We start from the raw sequence: 24,458 nt of genomic DNA, 5'->3' as shown, positions 1-24,458 counted from the left end.
TGTGGTGGGTAATAATATGCAGTTCTAAGTAGGCCTTATCACGTGAAGGGAAAGGTGGGGAAGTCGATGTTATTGTTCACAAGAAAAGTCTTTCCAAGTTCGCATGAATATTATTAGCCTCAATAATGTGTAACGCATGGTGTCACTCGTGAATTATGCTAAAGGACATTCTCGTACGTTGTTTGCCCACTTCTTGTTGCCCATTACAATACCTTTCTTTCTTGTTCGTTTCCTTACGCCCCACACGTAAAGCATGTGTTTACAAGAGAGAGAGAGAGAGAGGAAAAGTTAGGGAGTTAGACCATGAGGGTCGGAGTCGACCAGTGTCATAAAATAAATATTGGGAAAATTTCAAATACTACTCTTGTGGTTTCACATTTTTTTACTTTAGAGCCATATTGTTTAAAATGTATCAACTTAGTGCTCTGTGATTTTATTTTTATTTTTTTATTATTGATTTTACTAATTTTTTTCGTTAAATCAGTGACAAATTTAAAATTAAAGGGTACTAAAGTAAATATTCGATGAACCTAAATGAGGTGCCTAAAGTTTTTTTTTTTTGTATATAATTTAAAATTTAATGAAATATTAATAAAAAAGCTGATGAAAAGATAAAAATGAAATCACAGGATACAAACAAACTTGATATATTTTAAACCACATGTACTAAAATGAGAAAGTACGTAAAGTTTACTCTAAAATATTTGATACTAGCTATAAGATTTAGTGATGGTGGTAATTCTTGTCTCTGGAAGCGCTCTATTTTGGAGACGACGACACGAAAATTTCCTCTAGCTCTAACCATCACAAAGCATATTTTCATTCATGAAGAAGAAAATCATCATATATAAAGATTAAACATACAATCAAAAGAACAAGTATTACGAGCCTTTCTTTAAATATTTCACGAGACCCTAATAAGCGTTGAAATATTTATCATAAAAGATTAGGTACGGTGCGTGAGGCATGCATTTATGGAAAGACTCCAAATTTAAAGACTAATAATCGAAAGAACCGATCCGACCCCGCTCCGTTTAATTGACGAGGAGTGGACCACAGGTGGGATCCATTGGTTTGTGGGTCCGTACGAGGGGCCCATTTGATCGAACCCAATAGGACCGGTCCGGTGCATGACTCGGACCATGGGAGCCCAAGCTTAGATATTGTCCAACAACTCCGGGCTAGATTTACACGGGCTTGGTCTCGGTCCGGCCTTTTAGTCATACGTCCATATTTGGAATGTTTACCAAAATGGAAAGTTTCAGTTTCACGATGCGCGTGGGGTTAACTTTGGTCCGAGTTAATCCAATATTATTATTTAGCATGCGGTACTCGACTAATATATATATATATAATTATATATGCAAGAAATGGGTAAATTGCACTAACTAGTTCCTCGGCACTTGTAATTAATTAAAATTGTAACAGTTTTCTAAGAAACAAGATGTGAAAACAAACCGAACAAACAAAACTCCTGATGTCTTATTCTGATTTTTCTTTTTTCCTTCCTGTTTTCTTTTTTTTCTAGAGACGCAAAGTAGATTAGTATCATTCAACAGAGAGAGAGAGAGAGAGAGAGAGAGAGAGAGAGAGAGAGTAACACTTATTTTTTCGAGCATCCAGAGCGGAGACAGAGTAACTTAAAAACCTGAGAAGTAACGGATAAGCGAAGGCCCAAAATATGTCCATCTATGCATTAGTTGAATGGCCAATGTTATGATCAAAATCTCTGTAATAACAACACAGACTACACACTTCAGATTGCCTTCGAAACAGACCTGACTAGCCTGACCGGAGAAGAGCTTTTCGAAGAAGCACTTACAACATTTCTTTCTTGTGGAAATTCACAAAACAGCTTCCTGCTGCAGCAGCCGCTTATAAGCTTTGAAAGCACAAACCACCCTTTATGTTGCCAATTTGAATGCCACAACTTTAGATACGCCGCGTTTAGATATGTAAACATCTTACTCGGCGCGCCTTTTCTGTTTGCTCAAGGAGCATGCAATGATTGATGAGTGTACAGCATCACTGTATGTTTACAACGACGTATTTCAGAAGCCGAAAGTTCTCCTCTAGCATAAATTAGCAGCATAGACACTTGGTGAAAATGTGGAAAGAATGGTCGCACAATAACAGTTACATCCTCAGAAACAGAAAGATTGAGGTAAACAACATTATGAATAGTGCAGCTTCGGCGAATTCTCAGCGTAAGGAGTGATCCGCGAGTATTGCGGAGCCATTCTGAAAAAGATCAGCTTCAACTTCCGAGTTGAAGCCATTCTCAAAGAATGCTGAATGGAGAGCTCTTACGCACTGCTTGGCCTCGCGATCGTGGACAACCAGCGAAATGTTCACCTGTGCAACACTACACGTTATACGTAATCATAGGTTGGCAAAGCTCTAATTGAATTTTCATCGGATTGCTTTTGACCGAAGCTGTTCATAGAAAAGCTCCAACAGCCTTTTCACTTAAATTCTCCTGACAGTTTTTTCATCAGAACTTCTGGTTCTGGGGCGTAGAAGCTTAATTTATTTTGGGCCACAGCCAAAAGCTTCAAAATTTTTATTTGACAAACACCTTACTCACGCTTCTCAAATAGAGAATCTATGTTATTGAAGCAGAAGCCAGAAAAAACACCACTAATATAACGAAGGGGAAAAGAAAGAAAAGAAAAAAGTACCTTTGATGCCCCTTGTGAGATCATCTGAACATTTACTCCATTTTTCCGCAGAACATTAAATGCCTAGCAAGCATGATGATAAACACAGCAGATGGGACAATTGGAAAAGAGCCAGCGGAAAAAAAAAGAAGAAAAAAGAAGATGACTTTTCCTTGTCATACCTTTTCTAGTACTAAAGAAGAGCGCTGCACATTTCCAATAAGGGAGATTATCGATCTGTGCTGAAGGAGGTGAACTACTGCAATTTTCTCAAGCTCTTCAACCACATGATCAAGTTCCTGCCCCCTCATTAGAAATACAAAAAAATTAACATTGCGAAAACAAAAGCAACTTAACAAAACAATGAAGAACATATGTTTTTTGTTTTTTGGTCACAGCCCCGGTAATTGGATTAGTTCTGAACCTGTTTGCGTCAAACACTTGCCTGCTGGATTAATTCTCTACTCCACAGCTTTGACGGATCTAAGGTTAAGGAAATACTGACTTCGCTAGTTGCCACACTATCAACAGAAATGCCCAAGTCTTCAAATATGGAAAAAACATATATTCAAGCAAAAAAAAAAAAAAAAAAAAAAAAAAAAAAAAAAAAAAAAAAAAAAGAAGTTATAAAATATTAGAAAAAATTACAAAATAATCAAGTGCGTGATGGAATACTCTACCTTTGCTAGAAAGCCATACTGCCCAAGCATTCGGGTGCTCACGATATCCAACATGGTAACATTTGATTTCAAAACTATACTTGTCAGTATAGCCTGAGCAATTTTAAGACAAAGAGGTTGCTTAGTAGAGACTTTGCTGCGAATGAATTATCAGTGGTACAAAGAAATGCTCCTACAAACCTCACTCATATCTCTTGCTTTAGTGATCAGGGTACCCGGAGCTTGAGGATTGTATGAATTCTTAACCCTAACTGGTATGTCACCTTCTCTAGCAGGTCGCATTGATTGTGGGTGCAAAACCTGATAATTGGCAGTTGTAATCTCTAAGGAAGAATAATGATGAAAAACGAGGCTAATAGGTCAATAATATTGAAGAGAAATCTCCTGATAAAGATGAGGCATCAGTTCGCCAAGCATAGTGTTTAAATAGTCAACAACACTGGAAAGTACTAACACTCAATCTTAGTAACCTGCGCTAGTTATTAAACATTTTTACCTCTTTAATGACACCACTTATCTTCGGCATTCTCAACTCAGGTAATCCTAATTTTATAATTTGTTGTATCTTATTGATCTACATGTGGGATCGTAGAGCAATTTCAACGTTTATAGGCATCCTACAAGATATTTCTCCACTTGAAGGTAACCAACTATTAAACAAGACACTAAAAAGCTGCTTCACTTCAACCATCCTGCTAATTGCCAACAATGAGAACCATAGGGCATTCGTGTTCTTATGACCATCCTATCAAATTTTCCTTCATAATTCTAATGTATATGGAACAATATAAAAGAACATGAAAAGCAGGAACAACGAAAAAGAACATGAAAAGTGCTTGTCCCCCTTGACTTTGTGGATCATATTCTATTTAATGTTTCCTGCTGTAAAGTAATCAATTGAAGGCAGTGGAATATAATAACTATTTGCTTTTGCTGAATCTCCACGAGAAGAGGGAAAACATTGCAACCAATTTAGAAAGTAAAATGAATAAGTAAAAGACAAACATGCCTGTGCACCAAAATAGGCAAGTTCAGCCGCCTCTTCGAATGTCAAATACGGCACAGGCTTTGCGTTTGTGTAGATGTTAGGATCACAAGTCAAAACACCATCAACATCCTTCCAAACCTGTCACAATTTACAATTTGGCTATCCCATTCATAAATTTAGAATAAAGGAAAGCATAACACAAGATCAAAGACTAAATGATAATCAAAAATCCGTTAGAACAATGAATAAATAGTTAAGTTACTTCAGTAAGTGTAGGAATAACAAACTGTCAAAAGAAAACAAGATAATCATTATTTGTTTTTATAAGTGCTTAGTTCCCACCATCCACTGACCTGAATTTCCCGTAATCCCAAGGCTTTACCAATGGTAGTAGCTGTCAAGTCACTACCACCCCGGCCGAGGGTAGTGACGGCACCAGATTTCCAACCCTGAAATTTCAAGAAATTACATAAAGAAATCAGATGAGACCCAAAAAAAGTCTTCAAAATGAAATGTTTAGTTTGACATCGGAGACCTTTCCAAGGAAACCGGTTACAATAGGAATTGCAGGATCACTAATCCAGTCCCCATGTAACCGTTTTGCAACAGCAGGGTAAGTTGCTTCCAAGATATCAGCATTCGTGAAGTCGTCAGTTGTTATAAAACCAATATCAAACGCATCGTACTGCAAAATAGTTTCAGCCATAAAGTTGTTACTAGTTACAACTAGTGCTAACAATGAACCAAAATGTAACAGCAATTGTAAATTAAGCGACACTCTTAGTATTAGTATACTAACAGCTGGCATGACATCGAATTCTTAGAGGGATAAAACAATAGTTATACAGCATCAAACGCTCTCCAACCTCTTGAACATTACAAAATTTATTCATAAATCATTTACCCAAATGGGCATCCAAGAGTGTTTTTCTGTAATAGCTGGAAAACTTAAGGCACACGAATGCTGCTGATAGACGAACACAGCTTTTCTCTTTTTAAGATAAATGACATGATTCAAAGTACCTGCCGTGCTTTGCAGCCAACTTCGTTCAAATATGCCGCGAAAATTCTTGTGGACATACATTCTCCAAATGAAACTAGGTAGTCTCTCGTTCGAAGTGTCAGCTCTTTCATCATGGCAATACCTTTCAAAAGTTGCTCCAGCTCATCCAACAAAACTGCAAAGTTCCAGAGCAGAAAACCATGATAAAAAAGGATAAAAGTTTCTGTTCTGAGACAAGTACTGAGAAATCAGCTAGACGGTCAATAATTTTTTGTTCTGGCATCTCCAAGTCTCTCAAGTTTCATAAAATATATTCTGACATTCATGAGTATTTCATACATGATCTTCTAGTCTTTAAAAGTTTGTGCATGAATACCTCCTGTTTGACCATTGGTTCGATTGAGAATTAAAATTCAACCCTTTAGCATCTAAACAACCATTTACCCTTAAGATCCCCAAAAAAAGACACCGTCAACAACAGTCGGCTCTATGTACATGTTTTGCAAGCAAGAAAATGATCAGGCACTGCAGTACTCACCGATGCTCAGGAAAGAAACATTGCAAGTCAAACCGCTGCAATGTTTCTCGATAGGGAAACTAAGTAGCAGAACAAAATGAGACAAAATAAAAAAAAATAATAACTCACCAGATATAACAGATCTATCAACTCCAAGCTCGTCTACCGTCCTGAACAAGGTGAAACAATAAGTACATTACATAGAGAAAGATCACATTTTCGGGACAATACACAACCAAAAAAGAAAAAGTAAAGGAAAAAAATGACATACTTGAGATGCAACTCTTTTACGAAGCTCAACTCGTCGATTTCAGACACATTGGTCACACCACAACTGACCGCCTTCTCCCCAGCCTAAAATCAAACAGACAACTTAGTAATAACACTGTAAGAATTACTTCCCAACAAAAATTACTACTTAATCTGCAATGCAGAGCATCGTAATTACCAGCAAAAGCTTATTCGTCGTCTTCCCCATCGCCGACAGGACGATCACCGGCCTTTCTTCGGGAAAGCTGAGTGTGAGCTCGGCAACTTCCCGCATCCGCTCCGCCGATGCGACCGAGGACCCGCCGAACTTCATCACCACGCTCAGCTGCTGCGAAGCACTTCCGTCGCTTTGAACAGACGGCTGGCTGAGCGCCACTCCAGCCTTCTCTGCTACCGCCGATGCGGCGGCGTCTCTCTCGCAACATACCTTTAAGCCTCCTCTTCTCCTCCCATAAAACCCTTCCCTCCTCAAATAGATCAACCTCGAAGATGAGCCCAATTTGAGCTTATGATGTGAAGTGCTCGAGATGAGAGAAAAAGGGCTTAATGAATCCCTAGTGGAACCAGCACAGTGAGATCTAAGCCCAATTTGGAAAGCTACCAACATTTCCAACTCAAAAGGTGGTAAAAAAGGCTCCTTTTCCTCACTGATCCTGCACCAACATTTGCACAAAGTCGTTGCCATTTGAATCAAAACCTTAATAAAAAAAATTTACATTTTGCGATAGCAGGGATTGAAGCATAGAAATGTGAATGAAAATGGAGGTAAAAAAAAGAGAAAAAAATAATCGTAACATCCCCAAAAAGATCGCAACATTGGTATACTACCGCAAGCGGAGATCCAAAAAGCTTCGATTTTTTGCATCGAATCGTACCTGGAACTCAAATCAGAGAGAGAGAGAGAGAGAGAGAGAGAGAGAGAGAGATGAGATTGGAGGTTAGGGTTTGGATTCGCTCTCCCTCTCCTCTTTCTCTCGTTCCCGCGCGGTGTCGAGAGCGAGAGAGAGAGAGAGAGAGAGAGAGGCGGCGGCGCGGCGGGGGACGGGGTGATTAATAAATAAATAATAAAAAAAAATGGTTGGGGGGAGAAAAGAAGGGGGAAGTGAACGGAACGGAAAGGAACGGAACGGAAACAGCCACGGCCCATCTCTCGGAATGGACGGTCGCGATTCGAAGCTGACGTGGCCACCGTGACGCGGCGTGCCGTGGGAGCCGACGTGGCGTTCTTTTGTCGTTTTCTCGCTTTGTTTATTACTTAAGTAATAATAAAATAATAATAACGAGTATCTAAAATTTTAAAAAAGAAAATAAGAAAAAAAGCTACGGTAGATCCAAAAGAGAGTGTGGAATTTATATCTTTTGTTTAAAAAGTTCATAAATTTTTAACAAAATAAAGAATTAACATTTGGCTCTTGAACGAAGGAGATATAAATTTTTTGTAGTATTTTTGCTTTTTTTGTATTTGAATTTGTAGCAATTCTCTTCTTCTTTTTTTTTTTTTTACTAACTCATTTAATTTTAGTTTTGTATGATAATTAATGCAATTATTAGGTGGTGGTGTTGATGGTAGGGTTGTCTAAAAAATGTGGAATCGATCAGATGAAAAATTTCTGATACAGGATGATCTAACACGGCACCAATTGATTTATGAACGGAGAAATCGAGTAGTTGAAGGGTCCAAAAATCTTAGTCAAAAACCTGAGTCTCAATCCAACTGCTCAGATGCCGACATAATTTTTCCATTTCGCTGTTAGAGTCGTTTGGTATTAACCTTCATTTACTGGGACTCCATTGGTTCACAATTTATAATGTTTTAATAATTCTTTATATTTTTTATTAAAAAAATTATAAAAGATGTTAATAAATTAGTATAAAAATTATTAGTAGTTCGTTAATAAAAATATACAAGAACATACTAGTTTTAAATATAAATATAAAATATTTTCAAAATATTACAAAATTTGAACTGGCCTTAATAGATAGAATGGCATTAGATCCAAAACATATAAAAATATATTTCTGCATTTTCAGGTGAAACTGCATAAACAAACAATATATTTTCTTATCGGACTTTTTCACTGTACATAATAGAACCTTGAAGTTTTACAATATATATAAAAATACTTTTTGAATGGAACTATTATTGGCAAAAGAGTATTGTTAATTTGTTATACTAAAATAACATCAACATCTTCATAATCATGGAGAACCAATACCTTTATAACTAGAATTTGTATTTTTAGAATATAAAAACCCTATTTAACTCCCTACCACACATCTGATTATACTGATTATACCTAACGCAGTTGGCAAAAAGTTTAATAATTAATAACTAAGGTCTCAAGTTCAAAACCTGATTGTTTAAGCACAGAATATTTTTGGTTCACGGTGTTGCTGCATTTTAAAATAGAATAGTTGCTTCATAAGCAAAGGAAAAAAAAAAAAAAAAAAAAATTGAAGATCCCTACTACAGCATTTTGGTGCAACTCTGGAGCTTATCTTAACTTTCTCTTAACCATCTGAACTGCCAACTCTTTGTTTGCTAAAAGAGACTGAACAAAACCACAGCAAGTTAAGTGACTTAATTTTGAGTTAACTGGAATCACCACTGTAGAATTGCAAAACAAACCATAATTCTTTTGAGGATATAAGCAACAAAGACAAAGGCAATCGCTTGCATGCCAAACAAAGAAATTTCAAGTTAAATTAGGTCTGTTAACTAACTAAAAACTTGCTGAGGAAATTGATTACATGACAAGCGGCGACAATTTGTATGGACACCAACAGAGAACATGATTTAACAGAAAAGATCTATGCTAGCACTAGGAAGGAGAAATTTTCACTGTCACTGAAAAACCAATTTGTGAGATTAGAGACCGACGGATAAACAAACTCCTTGGTAGATCATCACCGTTGATTCTTTCGAAATTCTTCCTCGACCAACCTCTACCTTACATTGCATCTTGAAAGCCAGCAGAGTGCATGAGTACTGCTTTGATTTCTTCGGGCAAAACCCCAGGCCCGTCTCTGCATTGCTGATTGAGTAAAAGAAGGGAAGCATCAGAAAATATAGCTCATAACACAGGAAAGGTGTGTTAGTTCTGCACTAAATCTGTTCGGCTGTCCATAAAAAGCATTAGCACCTTTCTCGTCGAGACCACGGCTTCCTGCCCAGGCACAGGCAGAAACTTTAAATTTGAGTTTCTACTTTGGGACCCAAAAGCTCATATTAGTTTTTCGCCACAGCAAAACTCTATAGTACTTTTGTTCGCAAGAAGCCTAGCGGTTGCTTCTCAGAGCAGAAAAGTTGGTCAAGAGCCTCGACCATACAGGCACTATATAAGCTCATTCAGCTAATGCTATCCAAATGCTTTTATGCTCCTTTTCTAACTTAGAGAAGTTATAGAAAAGTTATTTCAAAAGCTAGGCCATAGAGGCATAATATAAGATGGAGAGATATAACAAACCTCAGCACGGAAAACATCCATTGCGAACCCATTAAAGCAGCTGATGACGGCCTGTTGGACGTCAAGGCCAAGGTTGTCAAGGGCCCTCATCGTGGAGAGCAATAGGCCCGGTCGGCGAGAGCAGAACATGTGGATATTAACCGCTCGCCCTTCTCTTACCCTGACTTCAACCTGTGTCGGAAACAACATGATTAACAAAAGTAAATTATACATAACCAGAATTTAAATTGTAAAACTATGTAATTCAATGAGTTACGTTGATAGAAGTTGGAACATTTCCAAATTGCAGCTTACAGAGACAATATTTAAACTTACCAAATAATATTCATTTCAGTAAAAACTACACCAAGAAGAGAAAATTTAGGAATAGATTAGTGTGTACCACCTTGAGGTAGATATGAGGAAATGCCTAAGTTAATGCATTGTGGTAAGTAAGAGTACAAAGGGCCATGCAAAACCAACTAACAAACTATATTGAACCAAAACATGCTCTAGACATCAGAAACCATTTGTTAATATTAAATATCCTGAAGTCTTTCTCATTATTAAATTTCAACAAGCACAAAAAATAGAAATGAAAAAATATGCACGATTAACAGTTTCTAAAGAAATTATTAGATTTGTAATAGTAAATTTTTACAATTAATACGTCAATTAAAACTAACCCTGGCTGGTTGACTAGTTGGGCTCGGTAATGAACTCGGGCATAGTTCCTCCTTGACACGACTTGGGAGAGTTTGTGGTGTCGGAGTCAAAGGGTGAAAGCTTGGGGTAGGAGTCGTAGTATTAGAACCAGGCACTGAAGAGCTTGAAGGCATTGACTCGAGCTCATTGTGAAGGTCATTGATCCTTTGTAACAGTTCCTTCAAGTAGTCGATCGCATCGCCTAGAATCGAAGCTCTATCCATCTGTCAAGAAAGAAGGATCTATCACATCTCCATAATGATAAGAAAGAAGGATCTATCACATCTCCATAATGATAAGAAAGAAGGATCTATCACATCTCCATTATGATAAAATGTTTGTCAAAAAAAATAAAAAATAAAAGCCTAAGGAATGTGTCCACGTACTTTAATCAACAGCTTACTCGTAACACCAATGCGATATTACAATTTACAATATTAATAAGGCCATGCAACAGGAACTGACAGAATTATAAATTCTTAAGCAAGTTGACAAGAGGGACCACACGCAAACCATAAAGCCTATAGATCTAAACTGATATTCTCCAAATCAAAAAGGCCAAAACCATTAGAAAATTCACTGCACTTCCAAAGTAAATTAGTAAAGCCTCGAACGCCCCGCACATATATTTACTGAATCCTAGAACGAAGTACCAGAAAGGGTCAGTACAAATTTAGTCCCTGAACCACTTTGATCTTGACTTCAACTGGAACAATTCACTCCGAAGATTGTTATATATAATAATTAACTCCGAAGATCGTTCTATATAATAATTAAGTACTTGTAATAATCAACTATCCGAACAAGGCGCCACGTGTGTACCGTCATCAGGCATTCCGTTGTTAACATCAAAACTCCGAAGACGATACCAAAACAAAGATCAAAGTTCAAGGACCAGATTAAAACTCGAGTATAAAATTGAAATCGGCATTAAAACTTCTAGGACTAAAATATTACAACTGACAATCTGAGGACGGATTCCCGAAATTCGAACTATAAATTTGCAATCAACCCTATGAAGAATTATTGGAAATTAACTAGTAAAATTCTCACCTTGCTTATCTTCGGAACGACCGATCTTAGCATGTAAAGCCGATCATTCAGCTTCTTCCTCCTCCTCCTCTCGGCCATCAAATTTTTTGCAGGAAGCCCCTTCTTGTTCTTCCCTTTCCCACTCCCACCCCTAGCACCACTCCCACTCGCTACACTATTCAAATTCACCTCACTCCCCACTCCACTATTCCCTACACCCCCCTCCTCGTCGTCCTCCTCGTCCTCCTCCTCGTCGTCCCCCTCCCCCTTCACATTCTCAACGTTAACCTCATCCGAATCATAATTCAAACCCGACCCATCAATACTCTGATCGCCGAATTCATCATCCTCATCCCCATTCCCCCTCCGCCGCTTCTCGAGTCCCAGGCCCACGGGCAAATTGTGCTTTAGAGCGGCCGCGGCCCGTTTCTGGAACAAATTGGGCCGGGCTCCGACCGGGGGGACGATCTCGAGGGGCTTGAGGGCCTTGGGCCGGTTCGGGAACGGGGGGGCGGCGGCGGCGGCGGCGGGGTGGTCGAAGGGGGCGAAACCCGTTTGATGAAATGCCAGAGCGGGGTTTCCGAGCTGGGGGCTAGGGTTTGGGTCGGGGATGGGGAAGAGGGAGGCGGCGGAGGCGGGGTCGGGGAGGTCGAAGGGGGAGGCGAAGGGGTTGGGGGCGCCGCACAGGGGCCACGCGTCGTGGTGCGAGGAGGGGAGGAGGGGGAGGGGGAAGGGAAGGGTGAGGAAGGGGGTCCGGGGTGGTGGTGGTGGTGGTGGGGTGGGGTGGGGTGGAGGTCGAAGTCGGCGGAGGGGGAGGGTCGGAGCCGAGGAGCCAGCGGCGGCGGCGGCGGCGGCGGCTTCGGCGTCGGCGTCGTCCTCGAGGAGGACCTGAAGGTGTGAGCCGAGCCCTCGCGTCCACCCCTCTTGCCCGCGTCCGAGAATCCGAACGCCGCCGCCGCCGCGGCGGAGGAGGCGCTGCGGCGGCGGCGGCGGGAGTGAGGAGGAGGGGGAGGGTTCGGGCCACGCGCGGAGCCGCCTAGGCGGGAGAGATGGTCGAGGGGGCTCTCTTTCGCTCCTCTACCCCAACAAAAAAAAAAAAAAAAAAAAAATCTCTCTCATCTCTCTCTTCTTTGACGGGCGGCGACGAAGATGATAAGGTGGTAGAGAGAAAGAGAAAGTTAGAAACTACCAGAAGAAGAAGAAGAAGAAGAAGAAGATGGAAAGATGAATTTTGTTATAAAACACGCAGACGCTCGCATAAACACACACACACTCTCTCTCTCTTTCTCTGCATATATGGAATGAAGAGCGAGAGAGGGAGAGAGAGAGAGGAAGAACTGCAGAAACTAGAAGAAGAGAGATGGGAGATGCTGGGTTATAACTTACTACAACTCTCTCTCTCTCTTACTTCACTTTACGAGCGAGATGGTGAGGTGGGGTGATGGAGGAGTTTTGAAACGCCTTGTTATGTAAGAGAGAGAGAGGGAGGTGTGTGGTTGTTGTCGTCTACTCTCTCCCTCTCCCTCTCTCTCTCTGTCTCTCTCCTCTGTCATTTGCTTGGTGGTAATTGCAGAACTTTGGAAATCCCAAGGCAAACCCTTGCGCGCCACCATTTTAATCCCAAACCAAGTCCTTTCTTTTATTTTACTTCATTTTTTCAAATAAAATAAAGATCTTTTTATTTTGTTACATTTTTTATTTAACAAAATTTTGTTTTTAATTTCTTATCCCATGTTTACCGTAACCAGCATGGTGCCCATAATAATAATAGTTGTTATTCCAGAAATTAACCTTGAGAATATCTCAATTTATTCAAGTTGGTAAAATATTAATTAGAGTGTAAATTGTTTACGTGTAGCAAACATTTACAAATTTCTAAAACGGCACGTTACTATTTACTAACTCAGTTTCTTTTTTCTTTTTTTTTTTCTCTTTTCAATATTTTAAAATTTTGTTAAATAAATTATTCTCCAGAGGGAGAGAATGAAACATCAACTTTTTAACATGAAAATCACATTATCACTCAATAAAGTTGCTTCTTCATCTTCTTTTTTCAAAAAAAAAAAAAACATATGGTAATTAATCAGAATTCTACATCTCGGATGCCTTTTTCTTATTTTCATCAAATACATTGATGGGCATTTCATCAATACATGTAATTTCTTGTGAAGCAAATCATTGATGGACATGATGAGGGACCACTGATAAAATATGGCCAATTAAATTCCTCACCTTGCAGGGACCTATAAAAAATATTTTTTATTTTTCAGAATATCAAACAGTTAAACTTAAGAAATCAGCATGAGATATTAAAGCTTCTACTAAGGATCATATTTAATGGCCAAATTATTAATTTTATTATGAAACAAAGATAATATTTTGGAAGAGGATTTCTAACGCTTTCTTTTTTAGCTTTCTATTTTAGCCAGAAAATACAGTTAGCTTTTCATCGCAATGAAAAGAAGCTCCAGTTTAATATTTCTATTTACGGTCTTGCAAAGATTTCAAAAAAATTATTTTTGGAGTATTTTTTTTCTAAATAGTTATTATTGAACAATATTTTTACAATTTGTTATCACACTAATCGGGCCTTTAATTAATATTGTTAATTTATTAATGTAAAAGTAATGATTATTAGTGGTAAGTTTGTGATAGTAAATTAAGCCTATGGATATTTAACTCTGAGGTAACCAACAGAGAGCACCTATCCTGTGGTGCATATTTTGCCATTTTTCAGATGGTAAAAAACATATATTGGCTCCTTGTGTAGAAATGTTAATTTTAGTACTGTAAAATGTGAAGGCCATGTGGCATGTTTTCTACTTATACAAAGATAGGTTTAATTATAATATTGGTCATTCTATTCACAGTTTTCACAGAGAAATCTAGAGAGAGAGAGAGAGAGAGAGAGAGAGAGAGAGAGAGAATTCTCCACTGGTTTATCTAACTAGTCTCATGTTTCTTGTGAATTGTTGATGCCATGGGAATTCACAAAAAGTGTCCAAATTCCAATACATCTGCCAAAAAGTTAAAAAATAATAACTCAGAATATTTGCAAAGTAAACAAAAAAATAAATATTTCTTACTTACTACTGTTATTTACTTTTTTTAGACTAAAAACAAATTTCCTCAATTAATTAGCAGCATAAGAAACTATGGTATATGTGCATCAAATATTGAGTTACCAAAAAGGTAATATAATCATATGTCATCATTTAGTTTTCTAATTAAATGCAGTGGTGAAATCATAAGAGGAGGTGGGTGCTAACTATGAAAAGAATATTACTGCGTTTCAACTGTTTGAAGTTGTTTTTTTAACTTACTAATATGGGGAAAGTAAGAAAATCTAAGGCTCTCCTATAACTAGGATGAGCATATATAGGAGCTAATGATGGATTTTAAGTAATTAGTATTATATTATAGCTATGAGTTTTACGTACTACTTTTGCAGGTGCCCGTCGTTCGAATGCCTAGAGAAGTAAATTCAACTTTATTAACAAACTTTGGCCGGGTTAATATAATTGCCATTGTTTTTTATGACTAGAGGAGAATTAATGCACATTAATTGTTGCAGACAATGAAGATTATTATACAAGTGATAAAAGAGTATATATGCACTAATCAATTATTAAACAATATTGAACCGTGCATGCGTGCATGTTAACATAGTTTATATACTAGAGTTCTTCAAGTATGAGTTGAGTTCCAACTATATATGCTTAGTCACAAGTTAAACATTTTCTTATTTGATGTATACACAAAATATATCTATAGTTTCTGTACGAAGAAGTATATAACCATTCCCTCCCCAGAAAAGCCATGGAGACAAAAGATGTACTGTAGCTTTCCCTTGCCAAAGGGTCAAAGTGCTTAGCTTATAAACTTGCTTATGTGTATTGTAGAGAGAGAGAGAGAGAGAGAGAGAGAGAGAGAGAGAGGATGGATGGTGTGAGAGGTGGGTAGGTCTTATATAACGTCCGGATGAGGTCACGAGTAGGCGTTATGAATGCCAAAGGAGACAATTGTAGAGAGAGAGAGAGAGAGAGAGAGAGAGAGAGAGAAGGGGTGGGGAATAAATTTGAAGGAGGGGAAACCCAAGTATCTCGTGAGAGCTCTAAACACCTCACCAAAAAGAAGATTCCACGTTAAGCCACGCATATTATACACCTCCCACCTCCACAGCTAGCAAAAAGATAGATAGAGATAGAGTGGGAGAGGAGTGTTACAAAATTAAACTATTACCATGATGCCATGCAAATCATCAATCCCCCTCCCCCCTGTTTTTATCCTTTCTATATTCGAACCCGCGTGCGTTTAAAAGGTAAAAAAATTCGCGTAAATTGAACATTCAGTCTAAGTCATGACTTTCTGCGATTTGAATCGGTAAAAATTATAAAAAATAGTAAAAATTAAACTCTTATCCTTTCAGCTCCACCCATATGATTATATAACCAGGAAAGATCAACCGAATTACTACACATAATTGATGATTTTTTTTTTTTTTCCTGTGGTGACGCGTTTTCAATTGCATAGAAAAGCATAGAACATGTGATCACAAAACTTGTATCTTTCAAAATTTTACCGTGTTCCTTGCATGGACTCCGTGTACACGGAGATGTTGAATTCTACGATGAAAATGAGGAGATGATGAAGAGAACAAAATTAAACTAGCTATAGTTAGAGATGAAGAGGGACAAGTGGATGGGTTGCATGCATGCAGGGGGGAGTACTCCAAGCTTGACCATTGACCATTGCATGCCTGTTGCGCGTCCATTTCAAAGTAGTTTGGCTGGAGAGGACACATACATTTCTTGCACCAAGAAGAGATCACTTAAGAGCTCTCTCTCTCTCTCTCTTTTTCTGTGTGTGCGTGTGCGCATGTGCATATGCGTGTATGTCATAACACGTAAACACCTGTCACAGATGATGCCTTAACTACTATCTAAGCTACGGTGGCTTTGGCTTGGCGAGATCAATTATCTGTGTTAGATACATAAATTTCTTGAGCTTATCTAATTCACATATAGATTGTAACAACACTAGAACTACTTGTTTTCGCTTGATTAACTTTGTCCTTCGCCCGATTAAAAAGAAAAAACACCAACATTTCTGATATAGTATTTATTCGATCTGTCACGAAATTTAATAAAAAATATTGGGTTATTTATCAACATTTTTCTTTTCATTCCTTGAGTATTGATTTCATTACCCATGCCTAGCGGATCGAATATAGTCGATGTTAGTTAAATACATCTCTTCTAGTTACTAGAAGCAAGTCATTCTTCAACTTTTGGTTATTTTGGTCTTCTTGCCGCTGACTATGGTTTTGCTCGAAACAGTGATATTCAATGCTTCTGTATTTCTGTAAAGACGCCCTTTAACAGATTCTCCATCTACATTTTCAAGATCTCAGCTTTTTCGAAAATTTTACAATTCTTTGAGCTTCTGCTGACATATTATCTTGTAGCAACTTCTCCTTTAATCGTCATCTTGAGTTTTTTTTCAAATTATCTACTTAGAGAACGAGAGAGATAATGAAGCATCAAGCTTTCACTTACTAAAAAATGAACGAAAGAAATTTGATATTGGAAATCGAAACAAAAAATTCAAATTTGAAAACAAAAATTTTATATGTAATTTCACTTTAATTAATTAATTTATTTTAAACTCATTAAAAGGTGATGTGTCTGCTGTAAGGCCGGTAGTACGGAAAAATATCGTCCGAGATGCCGTAAACGAAACAAAGAGAGGCGCGGCTCATCGTCGGCCACGTCATCCTTTTATGCTACTGTAAATACATAATAAAAATAAAAATATATAAAAATTATATTTATTTTTTTAAGATATTTTATGCGCATATGTTATCCGCTTCTCCTCCATAGAATTAACCTTCGAAGCCTCCGCATTTCCCCTCTATCTCTCTCTCCTCCTTGACGAGGAGGGCGTAGAACTAGGTCTCCCCCGAAACCCTAGCTCCGATCCCTAGCTAATCTGAGGTACTGGATCTCAAATTTCTCCCATCTCTGTTAAATTCTAGGGTTTTCATTTGATTTGAGGCTATTGATCGATCGGAGCTGGATATTGTAGAGATTGGTTATAGTTTTGCTCTATTTCTTTGCATGCAGCCTTGTTTGGAAGCTTCAAAGCTTATAATCCGTAGGGATTGGTTGAATTTGTTGTTTGTGTTGTTTGGAAGTGTGATTATATAAGATTTCTGTTTGATTTGGGTGGATTGGATCGAATTTGTTGTAATGGGAAGAGAATCTCTTGATATGAGGTCGATTTTGGTGGGAGTTTATTGGTGTTACTGTTTAAGCAAGGATTTCATGGGAAACAAGGTAGAACTGGATTCAATTTGGCCCCAATTTATTCCTAGAAATGAACTGAGTGAAGTTAGCTGAATTCTTCAGATCAAAACGACTTACAACCGACAAAATAGAATGAATTCAAATGAATCTGAATTTAACTGAATTCTCCCGAGATTCTGTCGGATTGTAGATTGTATGGTTGCGCTGGGAGCTAGAATTGTGTTAGCTTACTGGCCATTTTATTAGCAAATTTAGTAACATGCTAGATAAACTTGTCTACTGTGTGTGTATGTTGCTGGTGCTCTTGAATGTCAAGATAGGCTACTTATTACCAATAGGGGATTAAAATGGTTTGATAAGTAATTGTCTACATGAGATTTCTAGGGTATTAAAATGTAATAGATTTTAGAAGGAATGAGTGTGCGAGAAAGTTATAAGTGTGATTAAGGATGGTCTGATGGAGCTTTGGCGTGTGAAATCATGATGAGGCAGAAGAAATAGCACTTTCTAAGCAGGGATGAACAAAGATATGTTCTATGACCATTATATGCCTTTTTTAAGTAACATAAATAATATTTTGGGTGCATTGTAAGAATATCATTGTTTTATACTCTCTGGCTTTTTTTTTGAGGCAACTTTGAAACGACTTACTTTATGTGCTATGATAAGATACGTGTTTAGTTAACTTTTAGTTTTTGTTGGCTGTATTGCGAAATTATAACTTACAGTTGTTGACAAATGGAGTTAAACATAGTGCTGAGGAAAATTAAACTATGCCTGTCAGTGTTATAGCTTTTCTCTGCGTGACTGCACTGTGGGGCCTTTTATACTAATGTTTGTTGTGATTCTCACCATTTTCTTTGATATAGTTGGCTGTTCTGTATCATATGCTATTTATTTTAGTAATCTTATATATTTTCTTACCTTTTTTATTTGTGTCTTTAATGTGAGTGAGTGATAGAGCAATTGGTTTTATTCTCTAATATACAAAAGTATATATTTTTTTTCATAGCATTATTAGTAGGTTATATTTGCTGGAACCATCATCTCTGCAAGCTGTTGAATACATAAATAGCTTCTTTGGACGGCTTTTATAGATAATTAGCTTCAGTTCTGCATTTCTGCAGGAATTGAACCCATAAAGGTCTATATAGCTGTTCTCAACTTCCAAGGATATGGCGGGGGCTTTAGTTCAGTTGGCTATTGTTCCTGCTGGTATTCGGAGTGGGACCAGCAAAGACCTAAAAGGTTCTCGAAAGTCTCGACGAACCCGCATGATGTTCAATGCACGGCCACAACCTATCAGATTGCAAGGGTTTGCAGGGTTAAGGGCGTCTAGCCCTTTGGATTTCACATCTAAATCACAGCAAGATTTAAAGTCTGTTGTAGCAGCTTATGTATCTGCTCCAAAAGGGAAAACAGTTACTCAAGGAGGAGCTGTAGCTATGTTTGAACGCTTTACTGAAAAAGCCATCAAGGTTATTATGCTTGCCCAAGAAGAAGCGAGACGGCTAGGGCACAATTTTGTTGGGACTGAGCAGATTTTACTGGGTCTTATTGGAGAAGGGACTGGCATTGCTGCAAAAGTGTTGAAATCCATGGGTATAAATCTTAAAGATGCTCGAGTGGAGGTAGAAAAGATTATTGGGAGGGGCAGTGGTTTTGTTGCTGTCGAGATACCATTCACACCGCGGGCAAAGCGTGTTTTGGAACTCTCGCTTGAGGAAGCTCGCCAATTAGGTATTCATTTCTGTCTATAATTTTACTATGACTACTATATGAGTTTATTTATTTGGAAGTTGACCTCATTTGGTTACACTTATATTCATTGCTTTTTTCTTAACTCAAATTCCGTACTGTTGAATACACCAACAGATGGACCTCTCTATTCTCGCTATTGTTGATTAGCTGGCAAACTCTAAATTGAATACCAGAAGAAGTTACTATTGCTTTTGATTGCCATATAAATCCCATAATACGAACTTTACTCTGATCTGGTCGGTTTATGTGGTTTTATTCACTTAATGTCTCATTTCATGCCTAGGCCACAACTATATTGGATCTGAGCACTTGCTTCTTGGATTGCTTCGGGAGGGCGAAGGTGTGGCAGCTCGTGTACTTGAAAGCCTCGGAGCTGATCCTAGCAATATACGCACACAGGTGATTCTCTCTTTCCAATTGTTTTGTCTATAATAAATAATTGCTATTATTGTAGTTTTTTTAGCTGAAATTTCATTGCCCTACCAGGTTATTCGGATGGTTGGTGAAAGTACAGAAGCAGTTGGTGCTGGAGTTGGTGGCGGAAGCAGTGGCACTAAGATGCCTACACTGGAGGAATATGGAACTAATCTCACAAAGTTGGCAGAAGAGGTATTCTTTTACAGTTTACACACTGGCTTTTATGTATATACTGATGCATTAATCTATTTACATAGATACCCCTGTGAAATCTGATTTTCCTTATAAAAACCTGGAATTGCAGCTGCATATGAAAATTTCCCTCAAGTTTGGGTCATCCAATTCATGAGAAATGTTTGTTTATGTCGGAAATGTTTTTTTAACATGGGGATTTTTTAAAGTATAAGCTTATGAGTGCATATACTATATGTATGAGAAAAGGGAAATATGAAAATCCGTATTTTGCTTGGAGATATTTGTATAATGGATAATTTTGCAGTGGCATTTATGTATTTATGTCAGTGTACATTGATGTTTGGGATGTTATACAGGGAAAGCTAGATCCTGTTGTTGGAAGGCAGCAACAGATAGAGCGAGTGACACAAATTTTGGGCCGGCGTACGAAGAACAATCCCTGCCTAATTGGCGAGCCTGGTGTTGGGAAGACGGCCATCGCTGAAGGGCTTGCACAGCGTATAGCTAATGGAGATGTCCCAGAGACTATTGAAGGAAAGAAGGTCTGTAGTAATTTTTTAATTGTTGTCATTAATTTATTACTATAGTTTCTTTGCTCGACATTGTTTTTGACAGTTTGTACTTCTTTTTCATTTTTATTTCTTGTTGGCTGCATATTTTCTTGGAGACTGTTAATCTCCGGGTTATAATCCCTCAAGTTTGATCTCAATTTAGAGTATGCCCTTAGAGACAATTTCTTTTAAGCAGTCATTGAAGTTTGTTCTGTGGATCAAGTCCTTGAACTGTAACTGAAGAAAGCACTACATCAGCATCATGTGATGCTACGGCTAACCTCAAGAACTGTGATGTCAAAGAATTCTTTTGATGGTGCTGACATGTGGGGGTGCGTGTGGTTTTTTTCAGACGGGTTAAGAGAGGATTTACTTGCTATCTGAGTCAAACTTTATAAACTAAACTAATAGATTTGGAACTGCGAGAATTTAATTTAAATAACTTTAGACTTCATGGACTAAGTTTGTAATTAACCTGAATCCTTTTGGCTGGTGTACTCTGTTGAAGATTTACATTCTAGTTGACTCATGCTTGATCTTAAACTTTTTAGCTTTTTCTTGTTAATGACTATATAATCTCTTATTACCATTTGACATGTGGTAGCAAACAACCAAAAGTCTAATATTCTTTTCGTTCACATAGGTGATTACCCTGGATATGGGACTTCTAGTTGCTGGAACAAAATATCGAGGAGAGTTTGAAGAAAGATTAAAGAAGCTGATGGAGGAAATTAAACAAAGTGAAGAGATTATACTCTTCATCGATGAAGTTCACACATTGATTGGAGCTGGAGCGGCGGAGGGTGCCATCGATGCGGCAAATATCTTAAAACCAGCTCTAGCCAGAGGCGAGCTACAGGTCTATAGATATTGTTAAATGATAGAATGTAGCATAATGCCTGTTTTTTAGTGACATCGTGCAGTTATCCCTAAACTTTTTGCTGAAACCTTTTTGCTGAAACCGCTGTAGTCCCTGCACTTTTACATATATTTCAAGTACATCCCTTCTCCTGTGTGCCATCCAAAATCTCTGATGACGTTCAGTCATATGGTCAATACATGACCCTTTTCTATACAATCATTTTTTTACCCCTTATTAAAGTTTTTTTTTCGGGGCTTAGAAGCTTATTTCAGATTTTGACCACAACAAATGCTCCATTATAGTATTCTGGTAGAGGTAACTGCAGCTTTAAAGACGAAGCAAAAGCTAGGTCAAATGGATAATATGTTATTTGCTTTTCTACAAGGAGATGTGTCATTTTCATGACAATTTTCTGAAAACAAATATGCATTCTTTCTGGTTCAGTGTATTGGAGCTACAACGCTAGACGAGTACAGGAAGCACATTGAGAAGGACCCAGCTCTGGAAAGGCGGTTCCAGCCGGTAAGAGTGCCCGAGCCGACAGTTGATGAAACCATACAAATTCTCAAAGGGCTTCGTGAACGATATGAAATTCACCATAAACTCCGCTACACTGACGAAGCCTTAGTGGCTGCGGCACAATTATCATACCAATACATAAGGTTAGTGAAGGATAAAGGAAAAAAACACCATCCTACAATGTTAATAGGACTGTTACTTTTTGAAGTATTGCTAATATTTTCCCAGCACTGTTTATGTAAGCTACTATTTGCTTCTTCAATATTATTTCAGACGGTGACTTTCTTTACTGTGAGCACCTGTCTAGTTGAGAATTTTTCCAGTGGGTATCATCTGTATTATATTTTGTGCTTTGAAACCTTTCTCCTCATATTTTATATTTTGTGCTTTGAAACCTTTCTTCTCATATTTCTTTTGTGCTTACAGCGATCGCTTCCTCCCTGATAAGGCAATTGACTTGGTTGACGAAGCTGGTTCTCGTGTCAGGCTTCGCCACGCACAGGTAAAAAAACACTTTGGGTTCACCTTACCAGCATTTTTTATGCATCATTTTCTGATTATAAATCACAATAACATATTGTTTTGGCAGCTTCCTGAAGAAGCCAGAGAACTTGACAAAGAGCTCAGGCAGATTACCAAGGAGAAAAATGAAGCTGTTCGTGGCCAAGATTTTGAGAAGGTATGCATTTTTCCTCAAAAAAAAAGGAAAAAGAAAACAAAGATCATTACTGCAAATTCTTGTCAGAAGTATATTAAGCAGTTTTTGGGATCATTCCTAGCGTAAGTGTCAAACGGCTTGGTGGTTGGTACCCAAGGTTCCAAGTTCGTATCCTAGTTGATTCACATTTTCAGCTAAGTTTATTTATAAAATAAAATAAATGAAACGGATAGCATGCTATCTATCTCTAAAAAAAAGAAAAGAAAAATTCCGGTTATGATTCTTCTCTACAAACAGTAAGTAATGTTATCTAGATCTATTTTTTCTGTGCATAAACTAGCTTACATTCATAATAATTTCCAAAGTCCAACACTATATAGGCTGGAGAGCTTCGAGACCGTGAAATGGAACTGAAGGCCCAGATCTCTGCTCTAATTGACAAGGGCAAAGAAAGAACTAAAGCCGAGACTGAAGCAGGAGATGTAGGCCCCATTGTCACCGAGGCGGATATCCAACACATTGTCTCCTCTTGGACCGGAATCCCTGTCGAGAAAGTCTCAAGCGACGAGTCTGACCGCCTCCTCAAAATGGAGGAAACCTTACACAAGCGTGTTATTGGCCAGGACGAAGCTGTCAAGGCCATCAGCCGTGCCATCCGCAGGGCTCGTGTGGGCCTTAAGAACCCCAACCGCCCAATCGCCAGCTTCATCTTCTCTGGCCCAACTGGTGTTGGCAAGTCTGAGCTAGCGAAAGCCCTCGCAGCCTACTACTTTGGCTCTGAAGAAGCAATGATCCGCCTTGATATGAGTGAGTTCATGGAGCGACATACGGTATCCAAGTTGATTGGTTCGCCTCCTGGGTATGTTGGGTACACCGAAGGCGGACAGCTGACCGAGGCGGTCCGTCGCCGACCTTACACCGTCGTTCTTTTTGATGAGATTGAGAAGGCCCACCCCGATGTCTTCAATATGATGCTCCAAATTCTCGAAGATGGGAGGCTGACGGATAGTAAAGGGCGGACTGTCGATTTCAAAAACACGCTGCTCATAATGACGTCGAATGTCGGTAGTAGTGTGATCGAAAAGGGCGGGAGAAGAATCGGGTTCGATTTGGATTATGACGAGAAGGATAGTAGCTACAATAGGATCAAGAGCTTAGTCACCGAGGAGCTGAAACAGTATTTCCGTCCGGAATTCTTGAACCGGCTTGATGAGATGATCGTGTTCAGGCAACTAACTAAGCTCGAAGTGAAGGACATTGCGGACATAATGCTAAAGGAGGTGTTCGACAGGCTTAAGAAGAAGAACATAGAATTGCAGGTCACCGAGAGGTTTAGGGACCGGGTTGTGGACGAAGGGTATAGCCCGAGCTACGGGGCGCGGCCCCTTAGGAGGGCGATTATGAGATTGTTGGAGGATAGCCTGGCGGAGAAGATGCTCGCTGGGGAGATTAAAGAGGGCGACTCGGCTATTGTCGATGTGGATGCGGAAGGGCAGGTGGTGGTGCTGAATGGCGAGAGCGGCGTGCCAGAGGTGCCACCCCCGGCTGTTACTGTTTAAGGAAAACCGCTATGTAGTAGATATACCATTTTAGACCGTAATCTAGTATTTGCAGTATTTCATAGTTGGCAACTATGAATGCGAAGCTTAGTTGTATAAACTTTTAAGTCCCATTGTAAATTTGATGTGGGCGAATTGAGATGTGCATGTGCGCATTCGTTGATTTTCTACATGAGCTTCAAAGCGAAATTTTTAAAAAATTAAAATTAAAATTAACACCCATTGCTCGTGTGAGGGGATTGCTGTAGAACGTTTAGACGTGCTGCTCGAATGCGAGCGTATTATCTCATGGGTCTCGTGCGTGGAGACCCCTCAATTACAGGAATT

The 24,458-nt window shown here is 38.6% G+C and overlaps 3 protein-coding genes across 6 annotated transcripts; 1 reads left to right on the top strand and 2 right to left on the bottom strand.

Annotated features, from left to right (window-relative positions):
• On the bottom strand, positions 1,664–7,050 carry LOC109717034 (aspartokinase 2, chloroplastic-like). Of its 3 annotated transcripts, none has more exons than XM_020242681.1 (14): positions 6,994–7,050; positions 6,297–6,771; positions 6,120–6,202; positions 5,978–6,018; positions 5,352–5,506; positions 4,864–5,013; positions 4,682–4,777; positions 4,350–4,466; positions 3,521–3,640; positions 3,341–3,433; positions 3,106–3,222; positions 2,843–2,959; positions 2,682–2,744; positions 1,664–2,355 (listed from the first exon to the last, which is right to left on the bottom strand). In XM_020242681.1, the coding sequence occupies exons 2-14, from the start codon at positions 6,723–6,725 to the stop codon at positions 2,203–2,205; spliced, it is 1,734 nt and encodes a 577-aa protein (XP_020098270.1). In that variant the 5' UTR covers positions 6,726–6,771; positions 6,994–7,050; the 3' UTR covers positions 1,664–2,202. The 3 variants fall into 3 exon arrangements, with proteins under 3 accessions (XP_020098270.1, XP_020098279.1, XP_020098288.1); XM_020242690.1 differs by lacking the exon at positions 6,994–7,050 and adding an exon at positions 6,947–6,969; XM_020242699.1 differs by lacking the exons at positions 1,664–2,355; positions 2,682–2,744 and having other exon boundaries at positions 3,085–3,222.
• Positions 8,730–13,052, bottom strand: LOC109727800 (transcription factor ICE1-like). The gene is made up of 5 exons (XM_020258016.1): positions 13,041–13,052; positions 11,323–12,189; positions 10,251–10,493; positions 9,586–9,756; positions 8,730–9,153 (listed from the first exon to the last, which is right to left on the bottom strand). The coding sequence occupies exons 1-5, from the start codon at positions 13,050–13,052 to the stop codon at positions 9,070–9,072; spliced, it is 1,377 nt and encodes a 458-aa protein (XP_020113605.1). The 3' UTR covers positions 8,730–9,069.
• Positions 17,144–24,301, top strand: LOC109713828 (chaperone protein ClpC1, chloroplastic-like). 2 transcript variants are annotated; one of them, XM_020238060.1, is made up of 10 exons: positions 17,144–17,297; positions 18,737–19,349; positions 19,654–19,769; positions 19,857–19,979; positions 20,339–20,524; positions 21,177–21,392; positions 21,840–22,057; positions 22,341–22,416; positions 22,504–22,593; positions 22,953–24,301. In XM_020238060.1, the coding sequence occupies exons 2-10, from the start codon at positions 18,785–18,787 to the stop codon at positions 24,129–24,131; spliced, it is 2,769 nt and encodes a 922-aa protein (XP_020093649.1). In that variant the 5' UTR covers positions 17,144–17,297; positions 18,737–18,784; the 3' UTR covers positions 24,132–24,301. The 2 variants fall into 2 exon arrangements, with proteins under 2 accessions (XP_020093649.1, XP_020093656.1); XM_020238067.1 differs by having other exon boundaries at positions 17,152–17,297; positions 18,721–19,349.

The sequence above is a fragment of the Ananas comosus genome, linkage group 1 (genome assembly GCF_001540865.1).
Source record: "Ananas comosus cultivar F153 linkage group 1, ASM154086v1, whole genome shotgun sequence".
Classification (NCBI taxonomy): domain Eukaryota; kingdom Viridiplantae; phylum Streptophyta; class Magnoliopsida; order Poales; family Bromeliaceae; genus Ananas; species Ananas comosus.
This window is presented reverse-complemented; position numbering and strand designations above follow the sequence as displayed.